The sequence below is a fragment of the Aspergillus flavus genome, chromosome 5 (assembly GCF_009017415.1).
Source record: "Aspergillus flavus chromosome 5, complete sequence".
Lineage (NCBI taxonomy): Eukaryota > Fungi > Ascomycota > Eurotiomycetes > Eurotiales > Aspergillaceae > Aspergillus > Aspergillus flavus.
In genome coordinates, this window is record NC_092408.1 from 3,971,041 (window position 1) to 3,984,101 (window position 13,061).

At 48.5% G+C, this 13,061-nt stretch overlaps 4 protein-coding genes across 4 annotated transcripts; 1 reads left to right on the forward strand and 3 right to left on the reverse strand.

Moving 5' to 3' along the window:
- Nucleotides 1-70: 70 nt before the first annotated feature.
- On the forward strand, nucleotides 71-1,183 carry F9C07_9133 (mitochondrial 54S ribosomal protein mL67; the record flags this gene model as incomplete). The annotated part of the gene is made up of 2 exons (XM_041293356.1): nucleotides 71-346; nucleotides 422-1,183. The coding sequence occupies 2 exons, from the start codon at nucleotides 71-73 to the stop codon at nucleotides 1,181-1,183; spliced, it is 1,038 nt and encodes a 345-aa protein (XP_041148289.1).
- Nucleotides 1,184-1,856: 673 nt separating this feature from the next.
- F9C07_9134 (phosphatase 2C-like domain-containing protein) lies at nucleotides 1,857-3,621 on the reverse strand (the record flags this gene model as incomplete). Its single annotated transcript, XM_041293369.1, has 2 exons — nucleotides 1,857-2,300; nucleotides 2,353-3,621. 2 exons carry the CDS (start codon nucleotides 3,619-3,621, stop codon nucleotides 1,857-1,859), a joined length of 1,713 nt encoding a protein of 570 aa, XP_041148290.1.
- A 988-nt stretch (nucleotides 3,622-4,609) lies between these two features.
- On the reverse strand, nucleotides 4,610-9,897 carry F9C07_2223051 (peptidyl-prolyl cis-trans isomerase). Its single transcript, XM_041293371.2, has 7 exons — nucleotides 9,675-9,897; nucleotides 7,850-9,616; nucleotides 7,573-7,787; nucleotides 7,343-7,437; nucleotides 7,100-7,121; nucleotides 5,706-6,883; nucleotides 4,610-5,606 (listed from the first exon to the last, which is right to left on the reverse strand). The coding sequence occupies exons 1-7, from the start codon at nucleotides 9,787-9,789 to the stop codon at nucleotides 5,093-5,095; spliced, it is 3,906 nt and encodes a 1,301-aa protein (XP_041148292.2). The 5' UTR covers nucleotides 9,790-9,897; the 3' UTR covers nucleotides 4,610-5,092.
- Nucleotides 9,898-10,410: 513 nt separating this feature from the next.
- F9C07_2204478 (DNA helicase PIF1) lies at nucleotides 10,411-13,008 on the reverse strand (the record flags this gene model as incomplete). The annotated part of the gene is made up of 4 exons (XM_041293372.2): nucleotides 10,411-11,236; nucleotides 11,289-11,707; nucleotides 11,761-12,766; nucleotides 12,995-13,008. The coding sequence occupies 4 exons, from the start codon at nucleotides 13,006-13,008 to the stop codon at nucleotides 10,411-10,413; spliced, it is 2,265 nt and encodes a 754-aa protein (XP_041148293.2).
- Nucleotides 13,009-13,061: the final 53 nt, after the last annotated feature.

Consider the following 13,061-nt stretch of genomic DNA (forward strand, 5'->3'; position numbering starts at 1 on the left):
GCCACACTCTACTCAAATTACCCTCAAGATTGATTAATAAGAGAGACGCAACAGTGCGTTTCTGGCCGCAATGGCCTCGCAGTCCGTCACCAAGCCGTTCCAGAAGATCCTGGACCCGACCAAAATCGGGACATGGAATGTCGTCCGTCGCCCGCCAATCGAGAACCATAGCGTGATCCAGGGAAAAGCACGGGAACAGAACTCGAATGCTTTCAAAACACACCAGTGGAAGGAGGGAGTCCGGTTACGAAAGGCCATCAATGCCATTACGCACGGGAAGAACATCTTCGTCTATCATAACATCCGCACCAACCAGGTTGTCTACTCATTGACGCGGTATTTGGAGGTAAGACTTCCTTTTAATTCTAATGGTCATCCTGTAAATCCACAGGAGCATATGCTAAGATGCATACCTCTCTAGAAAAATAATGTCCTCCGTCAGCTAGTATACCACGGCAAAAAGACCGTCCCCGCTACTCTCCGAAAGGACATGTGGGTGCCTTACTACTCCGTCCATTTCAACGAACCTAAGGTCGGCCTCCGTGCCTACCATCTTCTCCGCGAATTTGCCATGCAACGCCAACTCTCCCCTCCTCGTGAGATGATCACCATCAGCGAAAGGTTCCTGGATCAGAAGCGGCCCAAAGACCCCGAAGGAGCCAAGAAGTTTGACGAAAAGTATGCAGACAAGGTCGGCTGGCTGATGGAGAAGAAGCACCGCGCTCGTGCTTTGATGGACCAGAAGGCCACCAGTGTGGCCGATGTGTCTGCCGTTCTGTCCATCCAGGAGGAGGAGATCGCGAATGGTTTCGCTGATGGCAAAAGGGGATACCTCACTCGCACTGCTAGACGGCGCCGCAGGGAGGCTCGTGCGAAGGAGGAGGCTAAGGCCGCCGAGCAAGCTGAACGTGTGGCTGAGCTGGAAAAGACCTTGAGCACATCCGAGGTCGAATACAAGGTCCAGGAGATTGAAAGCACGAACGGACTGGAAGGCAACGGCGTAAAGATCCTCTGGACTGATATCCACGATGCTCGTCTCGCCGAATCTTGGCCTGAGCGTGTCCGCCACGGTGAACTCGACCTGTCCCGCGATCACGTTATGCCAGGACAGAAGCGCAACTACGGTGTGGAAGTTCTTGCTGATGAGACGTTTAAGGAGAAGCAGCCGGAGCAGAAGGCCTAAGGGCAATAGAAGACTTGTATTGAATGCTGATGGAAACTTGTGTGGATATTACCTTGGAAAGATGTATTCGTTCTTCGCATATACAGATTTGTATTTTTAGATGATGCAATGGCGTTTAGCAGATTGTCAATTTATTACTACTTCTCCACCTAGTTATAATATATATGGTGGAACATTTAGTGTAGCGCTGATTATCTACCAAGACCTATAACAGCTTCTCTTGATTTCAAATTTGGGGTTCAGATTTACAGCGTTATGTACCAATACAGGAGCAGGAGTCATTGTCTGAGGAGGTAGAACACATTCGACCGGGTCAGTTCCGCTTTCTTCGACTAATGGCATAAAAGCAGAGGTCGAGTGCCTCTATATGTAGATGAGAAAACAGAAGAGTGCAGAACCAGAACAAAAGGAGAATCAGTAAAACCCACATGTTTGGGTCTAAAGGGGCAAAAAAAGAAGATAAGAACGGTGACCGTGGGCTACCAGAGGTCCCAAGTCCCTTGACTGCGATCGACGCCAGTAGGTTGTTGATATAAACAGGGACGGGAAGAGAAGGTAACAAAGAAACAAAGATGCAAATTCATTGTCTGTACCGAGATATGGATGTAGCTCAAAGCTTTCTATCCTCCCTTTCTGACACAACGTCAGTCTCACAGGTGTTGCTACCTGACGTTTAGGGAATCCCGTTATTTGCATTAGTCTTGTTTAGGTGGCTGACGGTCGGTGCATCATTAGAATCGTCCAATGACATCTCTGGGCCGGGCTCGCCATCGACCATTTTATGCAGAATATCGTTCTTGCCCTTCTCAGCCGTTTCGCCATCGTCGGCAATGTCTGCATTGGCCATGCTCTTTCTTGCCCCTTCAATGATCTTGTCTGCTTCGCTCACGCCATGCTCGACATCCATAGATGGATCGCCAGCCACACCAATTGGCTCAGCTGTCTTGTTGATGACCTCCTTGACACGATTCGTATCAAGCCGGATAACCATGCACGAAAGGTTATCAGTGCTAAAGCGAGCAAGAGCATAATCGACCAGGATCTTAGATGCCTCCTGGGCGTCTGGAACATTTCGAACAAGATCCACAGCTTCCTGGTCAGTGCAGACATCCCACAGCTAATCCAAATCATTAGCCACATTCATGAAAAATATAAAGACCACTACTTACCCCGTCGCAGGCCAATATGATAAATTCATCAGAGTCCGGTTGGACCACGGTCTCCGTGGTATACGGGTGTCCGGTAACGAGATCCTTGAGATAAGCATCACCCAGGGCTCTAGTCACTGCAAGAACGCCGTTTACTCTGTTGTTAAGTATCAAACCCCCGGCGTTAGCTATTCTCTTGCCCTCATTTTCGTCACTACCTTTGTGATCGTAGGACAACCGAAGCGCCTTGCCGTTGCGACATAATATTATACGAGCATCACCCACATTGGCCGTGTACAAGACTCGTTGCCGTATAGCTTTCTCTTGTAGTTTCGGCAGAATTGACGGACCAGAACTAGTTGCTTGAGTGGGTGTGTCATCGGCCTCTGAATTGGAATCGCCCTTTGCGGCTGCGGCTGCGGCTGCTGCGGGAGCGAGTGCCGAAGAGCCAGTTGCCGAATGCGAACTGGGGATCCGGTCTTCCCATCGCAGAAGGGCAATGACAGCAGTACACCCACTGTTCTTCACAGGCAACTTCTCTAACTGTTGATCGACAGTAGTAAATGTTTGGTCGAGAAGTTCGGGAACGGGAGTATTAGGATTCTTCTTCATTATATCCTCTAGAATCAGATGTAATTTCTTCCCACACCATTCAGCAGCGAATGTGCCGGCATGTCCATCGAAGATGGCAAAATACCCATTGTCGGTTTCAACAACACTAGACGCTTCATCGGGTGCGAGGGAAGAACCAGCCTCGTTCTCGCCATCAGCCCGGGCTAATGGTGCGGGGGTCCCCAAAAAGTTGTAGAGATATGCATGGGTATCTTCCATAGTCCGGCGACATTTTCGATTCCGATCTTCTGTGACACCAACTTTAAACGATGAGCGAGGAGTTGGTAGCGAATCGCCAGCAGAGTTGTTCAATGACCCTTGTGGGACACTCAATGCCGGGTCCATGCTCCCAAGCGACTGCAACGTTTGCGGAGATCGAACCGTGTAATTAAACGACGAAGATTCACGAGGACTACTACTCAAACTCAGTGAATTCTTAGCGTTGGTGAAAAACGTCGCCGCTTTCGTGACTGTGCTACTCCGGCGCTTCTTCTCCCCGGCAGGGGCCTGGTCCTCGCTAGTCCTTCTCGTAAAGAAACCTCCGGAAGGCAGAGACTTGCTGGTTTGGGCTGCAGAGCCTTCCTCGGGATGTACACTTAGAGATTGTGTATCGACAGCGCCGGAATGTGGAACTGAATTCGACTTGTCTTTGGGTGGGCTCGAGGAGCCACTGAACATTCTGTTCAGCAACCCACCCTGGCTCGAAAAACTTCTCCGCTTATTCCCTGCCAGCTTGATTGTAGGTATGGGAATGTGGTATTAAACCAGACCAAAGTTAGAGCGGAGAGGGCGGCGACAGCGGAAGGCGAAATCTGGTAAGGCCTGACGTAGGGTAGGAATTGCGGCGGAAGCGAGGGGAAAGAGCTGGACAAGGAAAATAAGGAGAGTGTTAGTGACTGAGCCTACTAGAACTTGCTTCCAACCTGAGTAGGTCAAAAGGTAATGATTTCCAAGATTCAGGTGATATCCAAGAAGCAGTGGTAACAGATGACGAAAGTCTGGGCGTCTGCGTGGTCGAAAACATATAGTGGCCCTTCTCTACCAGACATACAAAAGAACATAGCGAAAAACCACAGTGACTAGTAGGAAACAAGCATGAATTTGAAATGACCATCACAAGGCACACTATCCGACTGAAACTGATTTGTCATTTTGAACCAGGCATTATGGGACATCATGATCAACCCCACTGCGCAACGACACATGGAAACAACAGTGTGCTAAGCCACTGGGCGGGATTTGGGTAGGAATTAAGTAACACTCACGAGGAACACGATGAGAACAAATCAAAGCTTCAAATGTTTCTGGATGTAAAAGTAGTGAGACGTACTCCGGGTTGAAGTACGGCGAGCGAGGGTTTAGGTTAGAGGTGGGATCGATGGCATTTATTATTAGTAGTAGTAGTTAGTAGTACTCCGTAGTTAGTTCATCATTGCTGGGAGAGCAACTCAGGTCACTTTTCCCACTCCCGTTCTTCGCGCTAAACCCAGGTCGGGGGAGAGTTTTAACTAATCACGCAGGCGGTCGAACGCCAGTGCCGGAAGGGCGGAAGACCGCCCAGACTATTTCATTAGTCGAGGACGGAATGGGACCTGTGGATCCCCCCCAAAGCAGCATCACTTACAGTAGTGAGGCAAAACGTTTGCTTTTTTTTTTTTTTTTTTTTTTTTTTTTTTTTTCTTTTTACTTCCCCTGGGACTAAGTCGGGGTCAAGGATCATGAGATCCCAACCTATACGATATATCCTGATATGGTACGGTATATCACCCATTCACTGTGCCTTGCTTTCCCTACCAGTACTAGTATCTATTAGTCGCAGTGGATCGTTCTCTCGTATTGTACGATTCGACTAGCTTGTACACAGATATATATGTAACTGACTCGATTGCCTTGTTACCTAAACGGTGAAGAATTAAAAGCCCGCAAATCATAGAAGCATTGACCATATCTCAGAGATCGTAGGTCCTGAGCAAGACATCCTACCATATTGAGGGCAAAATTCCGGATGAACTAGGTATCCTAGAATATATTCATACATTCATATAGAGATCTTTTAGGACAAACCCCAGACACCGTGCTATATAGACCTATTATGATCTAGCCTATAGGTACGTATAGAACGAGGTAGATAGCATCAACAGGGAGACCTTCAATCCCACGAACTGAAATCACCAAACCCTCCCCTACTTTTGAACTTCTTCCGCATCGGTTCAGGCTCGGGCTCCTCGTCTACAAATTCCACGATCTCATCCTCCTCTTGAGTAGTTTGATTAGCCAGCGCAGCCTTCAAATACTTTCCGACTCCGCTTCCAGCATCACCGCCAGCTGCTGTAGAGCCTGGGCCGCGTACTCTCTTCCCTGTCCAAGTAACTTGGTCGTCATCTTCCTGTTGAGTTTCCCGATCTTCTTCTGTTGGATCGACCTTTTTATTCTTCCCTGACGCCTCTTCCGCCTTTTTCTGATTCAGAAACTCCTCAAACGGGTCCACGAATATTGTGACATCTGTGATGCGAATGTCTGGAGTAGGTCTATTCGTTGATGAATTGACCGGGTGCGTTTCCAGGTTGTTTAGGGTGGTGGACGAAGGAGTCGGATCGTCAATTACATGACCGAAAATAGTATGCTTATTGTTCAAATGTGGGAGAGCACGGTACGCAATGAAACTAATAAAGCAAAGTTAGCACAGGCCGTAAGGATCAAACTTCCAACATAGTGTGGGGGTCAGAAAAGAGGCAAACAATAGGCAAGGTAGGAAACCTTACAACTGGCTACTATTAGTGTTCTTGCCTTTGTTGGCCATGCTGAGAGTCCCTCTGGAATCATGTTTCAGAGGTCCCTCGAATTCATCATTGAAGTATTTACCCCAGATGCTTTCACCACCCCGACCAGTACCCGAGGGATCTCCGCCCTGGATCATGAAGCCCTTGATATTACGATGGAAGGTGACATCTTTATAATAACCCTTCTTAGCCAGTTTGATAAAGTTCCACACGGCTTTTGGCGCATATTCCGTCTGTAGCTCCAGGTTTATATCCCCGGATGTGGTTGAGATTCGAGCATAACCCTTTTGCTTTACACGTCCCCGTTTTAACATGTATTCCTCGTCGGAAAGAAGTGCGAGCTCGGCAGATGTATGTGGTGTTAAACCGGTACTCGTGAAGGATGCCGCAGCCATACCAGTAGTATACTTGGCTGCATTATATGGTGTAGGTTTCCCAGATTGGAACGAGGCCGTTTTGGATTGAGTGCTTGTAGTTGTACTACCATCAGCCTTCTTGGTGACAGCGCTAGAGTCAGCTCGTTGCGCTCTCTCCGAACGGGCTTTAGCCACAGCCTCCTTTGCCTTCAAGATCTTGGCTGAACTTCCCAACGCGCTGGCATTTACATTGGACTCTTCCTCTTTCTGTCCAGGAACACTTTCACCTTCCTTCAAGTAATTGAAGGAGCTGAGATTCCGTGACTCAATATTCTGGGGATCCTGTAGGGTGATTATGTCCTTGCGTCCGAATTCCTCATCCGTAACGAGGTCGCGCCACAGCTTTCCCTTGATATTCAACCGCTCAACGGTATCCCACGCGAAAACATTTCCGGTATTGCGCAAGGCGACAATATGTGTGTTGTCCGTTAAGACTTTATAGGTTACTGGGTCGACGTAATCCCCCGATTCGTTCTTCGCGATATTGAGTTTAATGAGGTCGGAGTTTTTGAGTGGTGTGCCATCTACCGGATTCTTTCCATGTTTCTTGATCCAAGGGAGGATATTGGTGAGGTCGAAAATTGTTCCTGAAGGCGTGCAAACCGGGTGCGCGAATGGCTGCAGTGAGAGAGAGCAGAAATTGAAAGGGAGACGTTTGAAGGGTGCATTGTCTCCTCCTTTCCCGCCTCCTGCTCCGGCGCTCGCAGAATACGAATCCCCTGATGCCCACTCAGAATGTGTGATCTGTTTTGAACCTTGCGATCAGTAACCAGAACATTGTAGTCTGATAAATCGCGAACAAATCTTCAATGAGGTGTATCATACATAAAGCTTATCCGTCCCTACGAGGCAAAGGGTCTGTTAGCAATTAAGTTATATTTATCAAGCAGCCTAGCACGTTATTTCACTAAACTGACCTTTCCCCATCTCGGCGATGAAGTTTTATGTTGATATTCTGACCGAATCTTCGTAAATGCGACCGCTGGCCGCGCCGCAAGACATGATGTATTGCTCCGGCATAGATGCGAAGCTAACCAAATAAGGCTAGACTAGAATTAATCCATCTGGAGGATAGAATGATCTACCTTATTGAACATACGGACTGACATGGGCATCGGCTGCTAGGTAGTTGATTAGAAAACCATGAATTTATATTTCACTTTCTAGGCAGTGAGTTGGCCTTGCAAAAACTACATATGGTACAATCCATTCGTTATGAAATTCGTTTCGCCTAAGTACAGCCAACCGGCTATGACTAGCATGATGCATCTAGTTGACACTGCAGAAAGGGGTATACCCTAAATCAATCCCGCTATTTTTTTTTAAAAACCCGTATAACGCCATAAGTTAAGCAGTTCAGTCGTCAAGCAAAGGGCATGGGCTACCACACACGAGCAATTTCAAGCAGAGGATGGCTGGTAGCGTAGAGGCACAACCCAGCGATTGCCAAAGTCAATTCCGTGCCGGCGACGTGTCCCATACTTCCTCCACACAATCTGAGGAATACCAATGTCTGCTACGGAAAGGCTCCAAGTAAGACCCTCCCCGGCTAGCAGTGCATTTATAATTCCAGTCTTGGGCGCCCCGAGGCAGACTACTGATTTGGAACTGACGCACACACGGCCTCCCTCCATTACAGTCACCTCACCTGTAGTTGACTTGTGTTAGTTACGTTAATACAAAATGCACATGAAAGTAGGAGGGACTTACCACTCGAAGCTGAAAAGCCCGATGGAACGTCAACGGATAGAACTTCGAGGTTGCTTCGGTTGGCCCAGGCGATCATCTCAAAGGCCACAGCTTGATCGTCGGTGCGGAGATCATCAAAGGCTATGTGAATGCCGAATAGGGCATCTAGGACTAGATCAGGACTGAATTCAGAGGTCGAAAGCCGCGTTGATAGATCTTCCCATCTGTGCACACGTCCACCGATCTTCTTGAAGACATCAATCTGCTTGCGGCAGCTCTCGAGTAATTCATTTTCGTGTTCAATACCAAGCATGCAGACAGTCACACGGTGCCCTCTATTACGGAGGTGACGAGCAGCAGATACGGCCCTTGCACCAGTACGATGGTTGCCGGTCAACACAAGCATGGTAGGCGCAGCGGCATCGTTAGACAACAGGCCAACGGCAGCTTCAGCAATGCTTCTCCCAGCGTTTTCCGTGATCATGTCTTCAGTCAGGCCAAGTTCAGCGACCGCAATTTGCTCGACTTCGAGGGCTTGTAGCGGGCTCACAGTCGGACAACTTCTATTCGTGGTAGTGAGGCGCAAGGAAGCTCCAGGGACGCCGGGTCCGCTAATTGGCGATGCCGAGACTGAAGCCTTACTTCCAGGGCGAGGACTGGTAGTACGAGAAGCGCTGAGTTGGCCACGCCCAACAGTGCTAATCTGGGGAGGTACCAGGGGTTGTCCTAGAATGCCACTTCCCTTCCGGCTCTGGGCTCGTGCTGACCCTCTTGAGAGCTCGCGTCCTGAGTAGTTCCCGCTACTAAGTTTCGCGTCACTTGGCTCCTGGTCAGTGTCTCCAGTTTCACTTCCCAGGGGACTATCGAGCACATTCTCAGTCCAATGCAGATTCTTCCCACCGTTGGTGCCCGGCTTGGGGACCCTTCTGTTGAAGCTGACCAATCGTGCTTCATCTGCGGTGGTGTCGTCATTTCTAATCTCTTCAAAGACTCTTCTTTTGTCGAATTTGGAGAGATTACTTTGAAAATCGAAGTCACCCAGTTCTTGAATGTCGGTAGCATCTTCTGTTGCCCAACCACTGGGATCCTCCGCGTAAGAACCGCGGTCCTTCTTCTTCCGACGTCGTGAGTTGGGCTCTCTTTCTCTGTATTTTTGTGGACTGGCAGGCTGTACAAAGGCAGTCTGACGCCACCCTCGGGTCTTTGGATTTGTATTCGCCGCACCATCGTGCTCATTAACAGGCGTTAACCCTGCACGCTGGGACTTGTTCTGGCCAACGCGACGACCACCCTTTGGGTTGACCTGGGTAGCAGAGCGTGGTGCAGTCGTAAAGTCGTCCTTTCCTGCAGGAACAGATCCATGCAACTCGTTCTCCTGCGGCGCATTGCGAGGCTCCGTTGCTCTGCCCTCTACATTCAGTTCCAAGTTGCTGAATGGTTCTGTAAGGACTGCGGACTGGTCACGATGGACCTGAGGTGGGGGTTGAATATTTTGAGAAGCTGGGGAGCTTAACCGGTCATTCGGAGCGTGTTGAAGCTGCGGCCCTCCTGTTCTTGCGGCCTGACTAAATTGCTCAGAAGATGGTTTGCTGAAGCTTAGGATGGCCGGGTCAACAAATGACTGTTGCGCCGGTATTGCAGGGGGCACACGGGCTATGTTATGAATCTCCCTGCCTGCCTGCTGATTGTGCGAGGGCGCACTGGGGTTCGGTCCAAGAGAGAGGTCGGCAATGTCGGCAGCTTCAATGAAATACGTGGGAAATTTCTGGGGGCTCCACGAAAGGGCGACTAGCAGTGGCATGTTAGAGCGATGCAAGAAAAGAGTAATAGGATCCTCTTCACTTACCATCTCGCAGCATGAGACGTTGACCTATGACATTGGCGACGACTCCTTGGACAGTTGCATTAGGCGGCGTTCTGAGCGTCACAAGAACGTTGTATCCAATGAATTCGGAAGCCATGGTGAACAATCACTCAGTATACAATCACCCTACTATCGCCTATCTGACAAGCATGCCAAGGACTGGCGAAAGGGGGCAAGGGAAAAGTAGAACAAATGTTGGTTCTGTAGTACAGTGTCGCAAAAGTGGATTGTCAGCTCGTTGCTACAGCTCTATCCGACGTCACGTGCGGTGCTAAATATCTTATCGATAAGCAGGCGCGCCCAAGTGGGGTGGCTTACAAGGTTCCTACTTTAGTTCGGTATATTTCAAAATCTTACCACGAGGCGAGGCCCTCCTGTCGGTAACTTTTGATCCTCCAATTGAATTTCATGGTTTTATCTTATGTTGGTTATTTTAGATAGTACTTCAATGGGATTTACAGTACTAACTAGAGAGGGCTAGTGAGAAATGTGATTGGTCTCAATTCAACTGTCATTGTGCATGCGCTAGTATATGTGACTTTCATCTCTCACATGATATCAACACAAATCAAACTCAAAACCCACAATGGTATCATGTTACATGCGTATCCGCTAAGGATAGGGGCTTCTTATCAATATTTAGATGTAAAGTAGAAATGAAGAACGTAATAATAGAAGTCTTGTGTGTATGCCACGCGGTGAGTGAAAGCTCTTACCTTTATAGATAGTCTAGATAATCATCTTCAAAGTCGTCTTCAGGGTAATGGCCAGGAATAGTCCGTGGCCCGCCTTTCGGCTTGAGCACGTCAGTGATGCTGATGAGTTTAGAGTAAAACTCGGTGACTTTGGGATGCACCATGACCTTTCGCGCATCGAACCGTGTGACTTGAAGACCTTCCTTGGACGTTGCACGACTTAGAGCAACGTAAGCCTGACCTTTTTCGAAAACTCGTCCAAGATCGACTTTAACCCGCGGCAAGGTCTGGCCCTGAGCCTTGTGGATAGACAGAGCCCAGGCAAGAATCAATGGGACCTGTACTCGTTGAGCCTGGACCTCTCCATTGGGAAGCTCGATCTTCCATGTTTCTGGTTGGCAAAGCAGGTGTCTTTCGGTTCCATCCGGCTGTACAAAACAGACGAGAGGCCATTTCTTGCTCACCACGACACCCCCTTCTTTGTGAGCAAGAGATTTAAGCTTCTTGCGGGCGCGATCCATCATCTCTTCATCGGTTTGGGCTCCCTGGTCACCAGCGAAGTCGCTTTCATTCTCGCGGTAGAAATCGAATGTTGCCTCATCCATAAATGCGACCACTCGTCCGATTGACCCGTTGACGAGTGTGTCTTCCATATTTTTGATGAGCATGACTTGCGCTCCTTTTTTGAGGTGGATCACCTGTGGAGCCATGCAGTTGGCCAGTAATTTCTCACGATGCTGTACGTCTTGAATTGTGCCCGAATCTGCCGCATTGAAAGTCATCACTTCGCCGGACAGTCTTTGCATTCTTGCACCGTTTGCATGCTCTACCTCTTGGCGTGTTGGAAACCTAAGTGATTCCATGTTAGTGCCTGTATAGTCTTTTAATGGCGTGGCCTTACAGCTCCGTAGCTTCAAGAGAATCATGAAAGTCAAGTGGCCGTTGTAGTTGTTGAAAGGTATCGATTGTCCGCTGACTGAGCTTTCCAAGTCTCATTTCATTGAGCATGTTGGCAAAATCCGGGTCTGCTTGACGGAAAACGGTGGTCAAGAGGATTGTGTGCTGTATAGAGGTGTTCCAGGTAGCAGCAGAGAACGCAAACTTCGCCTCTCGAGTACTGCCATCAGGGACCGGAGGCAATTGGAAGAAGTCTCCAGTGACGACAAGCTGAATACCGCCGAAAGGACGGCCGTTGTTTCTAATCCGTCGAGCAAGTTCCTCGAGCTTGTCAAAGAGGTCTCCATCAACCATGGATACTTCATCAATAATCAGAACTTTTGTACGTAGCCAACGGTTCCGGCCCTTGGGATTTCTCTTGACCTGTGATGCGTCAATATAAGTACCTTCCTATAAGGGTTGATGCAGATTGTGACCTTCTTAACAAGCTCAGGAACAGGCTCTTTGCCTAACCCTATACCTGCGAAGCTATGGAGGGTGACACCCTCGATGTTACAAGCAGCAAGACCCGTCGAAGCAGTCACTGCCACTCTGTCAGGTTCTCTCCTGTATTTGTCGCGAAGTTTCTTTATGATTTCTCTCATAAGAACTGATTTTCCAGTTCCGGCGGAACCGGTGAAGAATATACTCTTCCCTTGTTCAACAACGGCATTAAGTACGTGCTTTTGTTCATCACTGAGAAATAAAGGCGCTATCTTAGCACGTGGGCGATGTTGCACAGATTCGGACTTCTGACTCTTATACTGTCGGCGTAGTTCCTTTTGTTCCTCCTTGATTGCGCTCGCCGATTTGTTCCATATGGCAGTAGATTTAGAGCGCACAGGCGTTTCTGGCTTCTTGTACTGTACTGCTGGCGTCGGCTCCTCTTTCTTAAGCCACGGCAGAGTTCGTGAACTGGTAGGTTTCTGAAAGTGAGAGGGTGGTGATGAGGACCAAGGAACTGGTATACTGCTGGATGGCACCGGATCATCGTCAGGAATTGGAGGCAACTCAGGGTATTTTATCTCCAAGTCGTCATTCTTCATCGCAGGCGTTGATACTTGAGCCGGCTTGTTCGTATGCGTCGCCAAGGTAGTTGGGTTTGTACCGTGAAATGGTATCTGTTGCTCATTATTCGGCCTCACAATTTTTGGCGGTGGTATAACTGGTTCTGACTCTTCGCTATCCAAATCGAGATCATCATCGAAATCATTCTCATCGAAGTATACGGCGCTGTGCAAAGACCCTAAGGCAGATCCGCTGGCATTGGCCATTTCGATTTTCCGTTTGACTCCTACTGACTGCGGCGGCAATTTCGGTGGTTGCATCCCATTGCTGCGAAGAAGGCTGGACTGAAGGGGTTTAGCTGATCCTCCTGAATGGTCTTGTACAGCTTTCTTGAACATTACGGTCTCTTCCGGCGCTTGTCGGGCAGTCGAGTATCTGCATGCAACCTGCAATGTTAATTTTGGACAATGTGAATAAAACTTGATGAAATAAAATCAGATTCCCTCTTTTAAACATACACAAAAAAAACGCAAACTGGAGAAATATGATTTAGTGGTGCATCACTTTATAAACCCAATATCATTGATTGGGGACTTTCGCGACCCGCGTTCTAGAATGAGACGCGCTCCATATCACACGTGATTCCGATAAGGGCTATCTCACAGGGCAAAGTTCATTTCTTCACTGTAACTTTCAAGATGCCAGAAATATAAATGAAAGAAACAAAAAA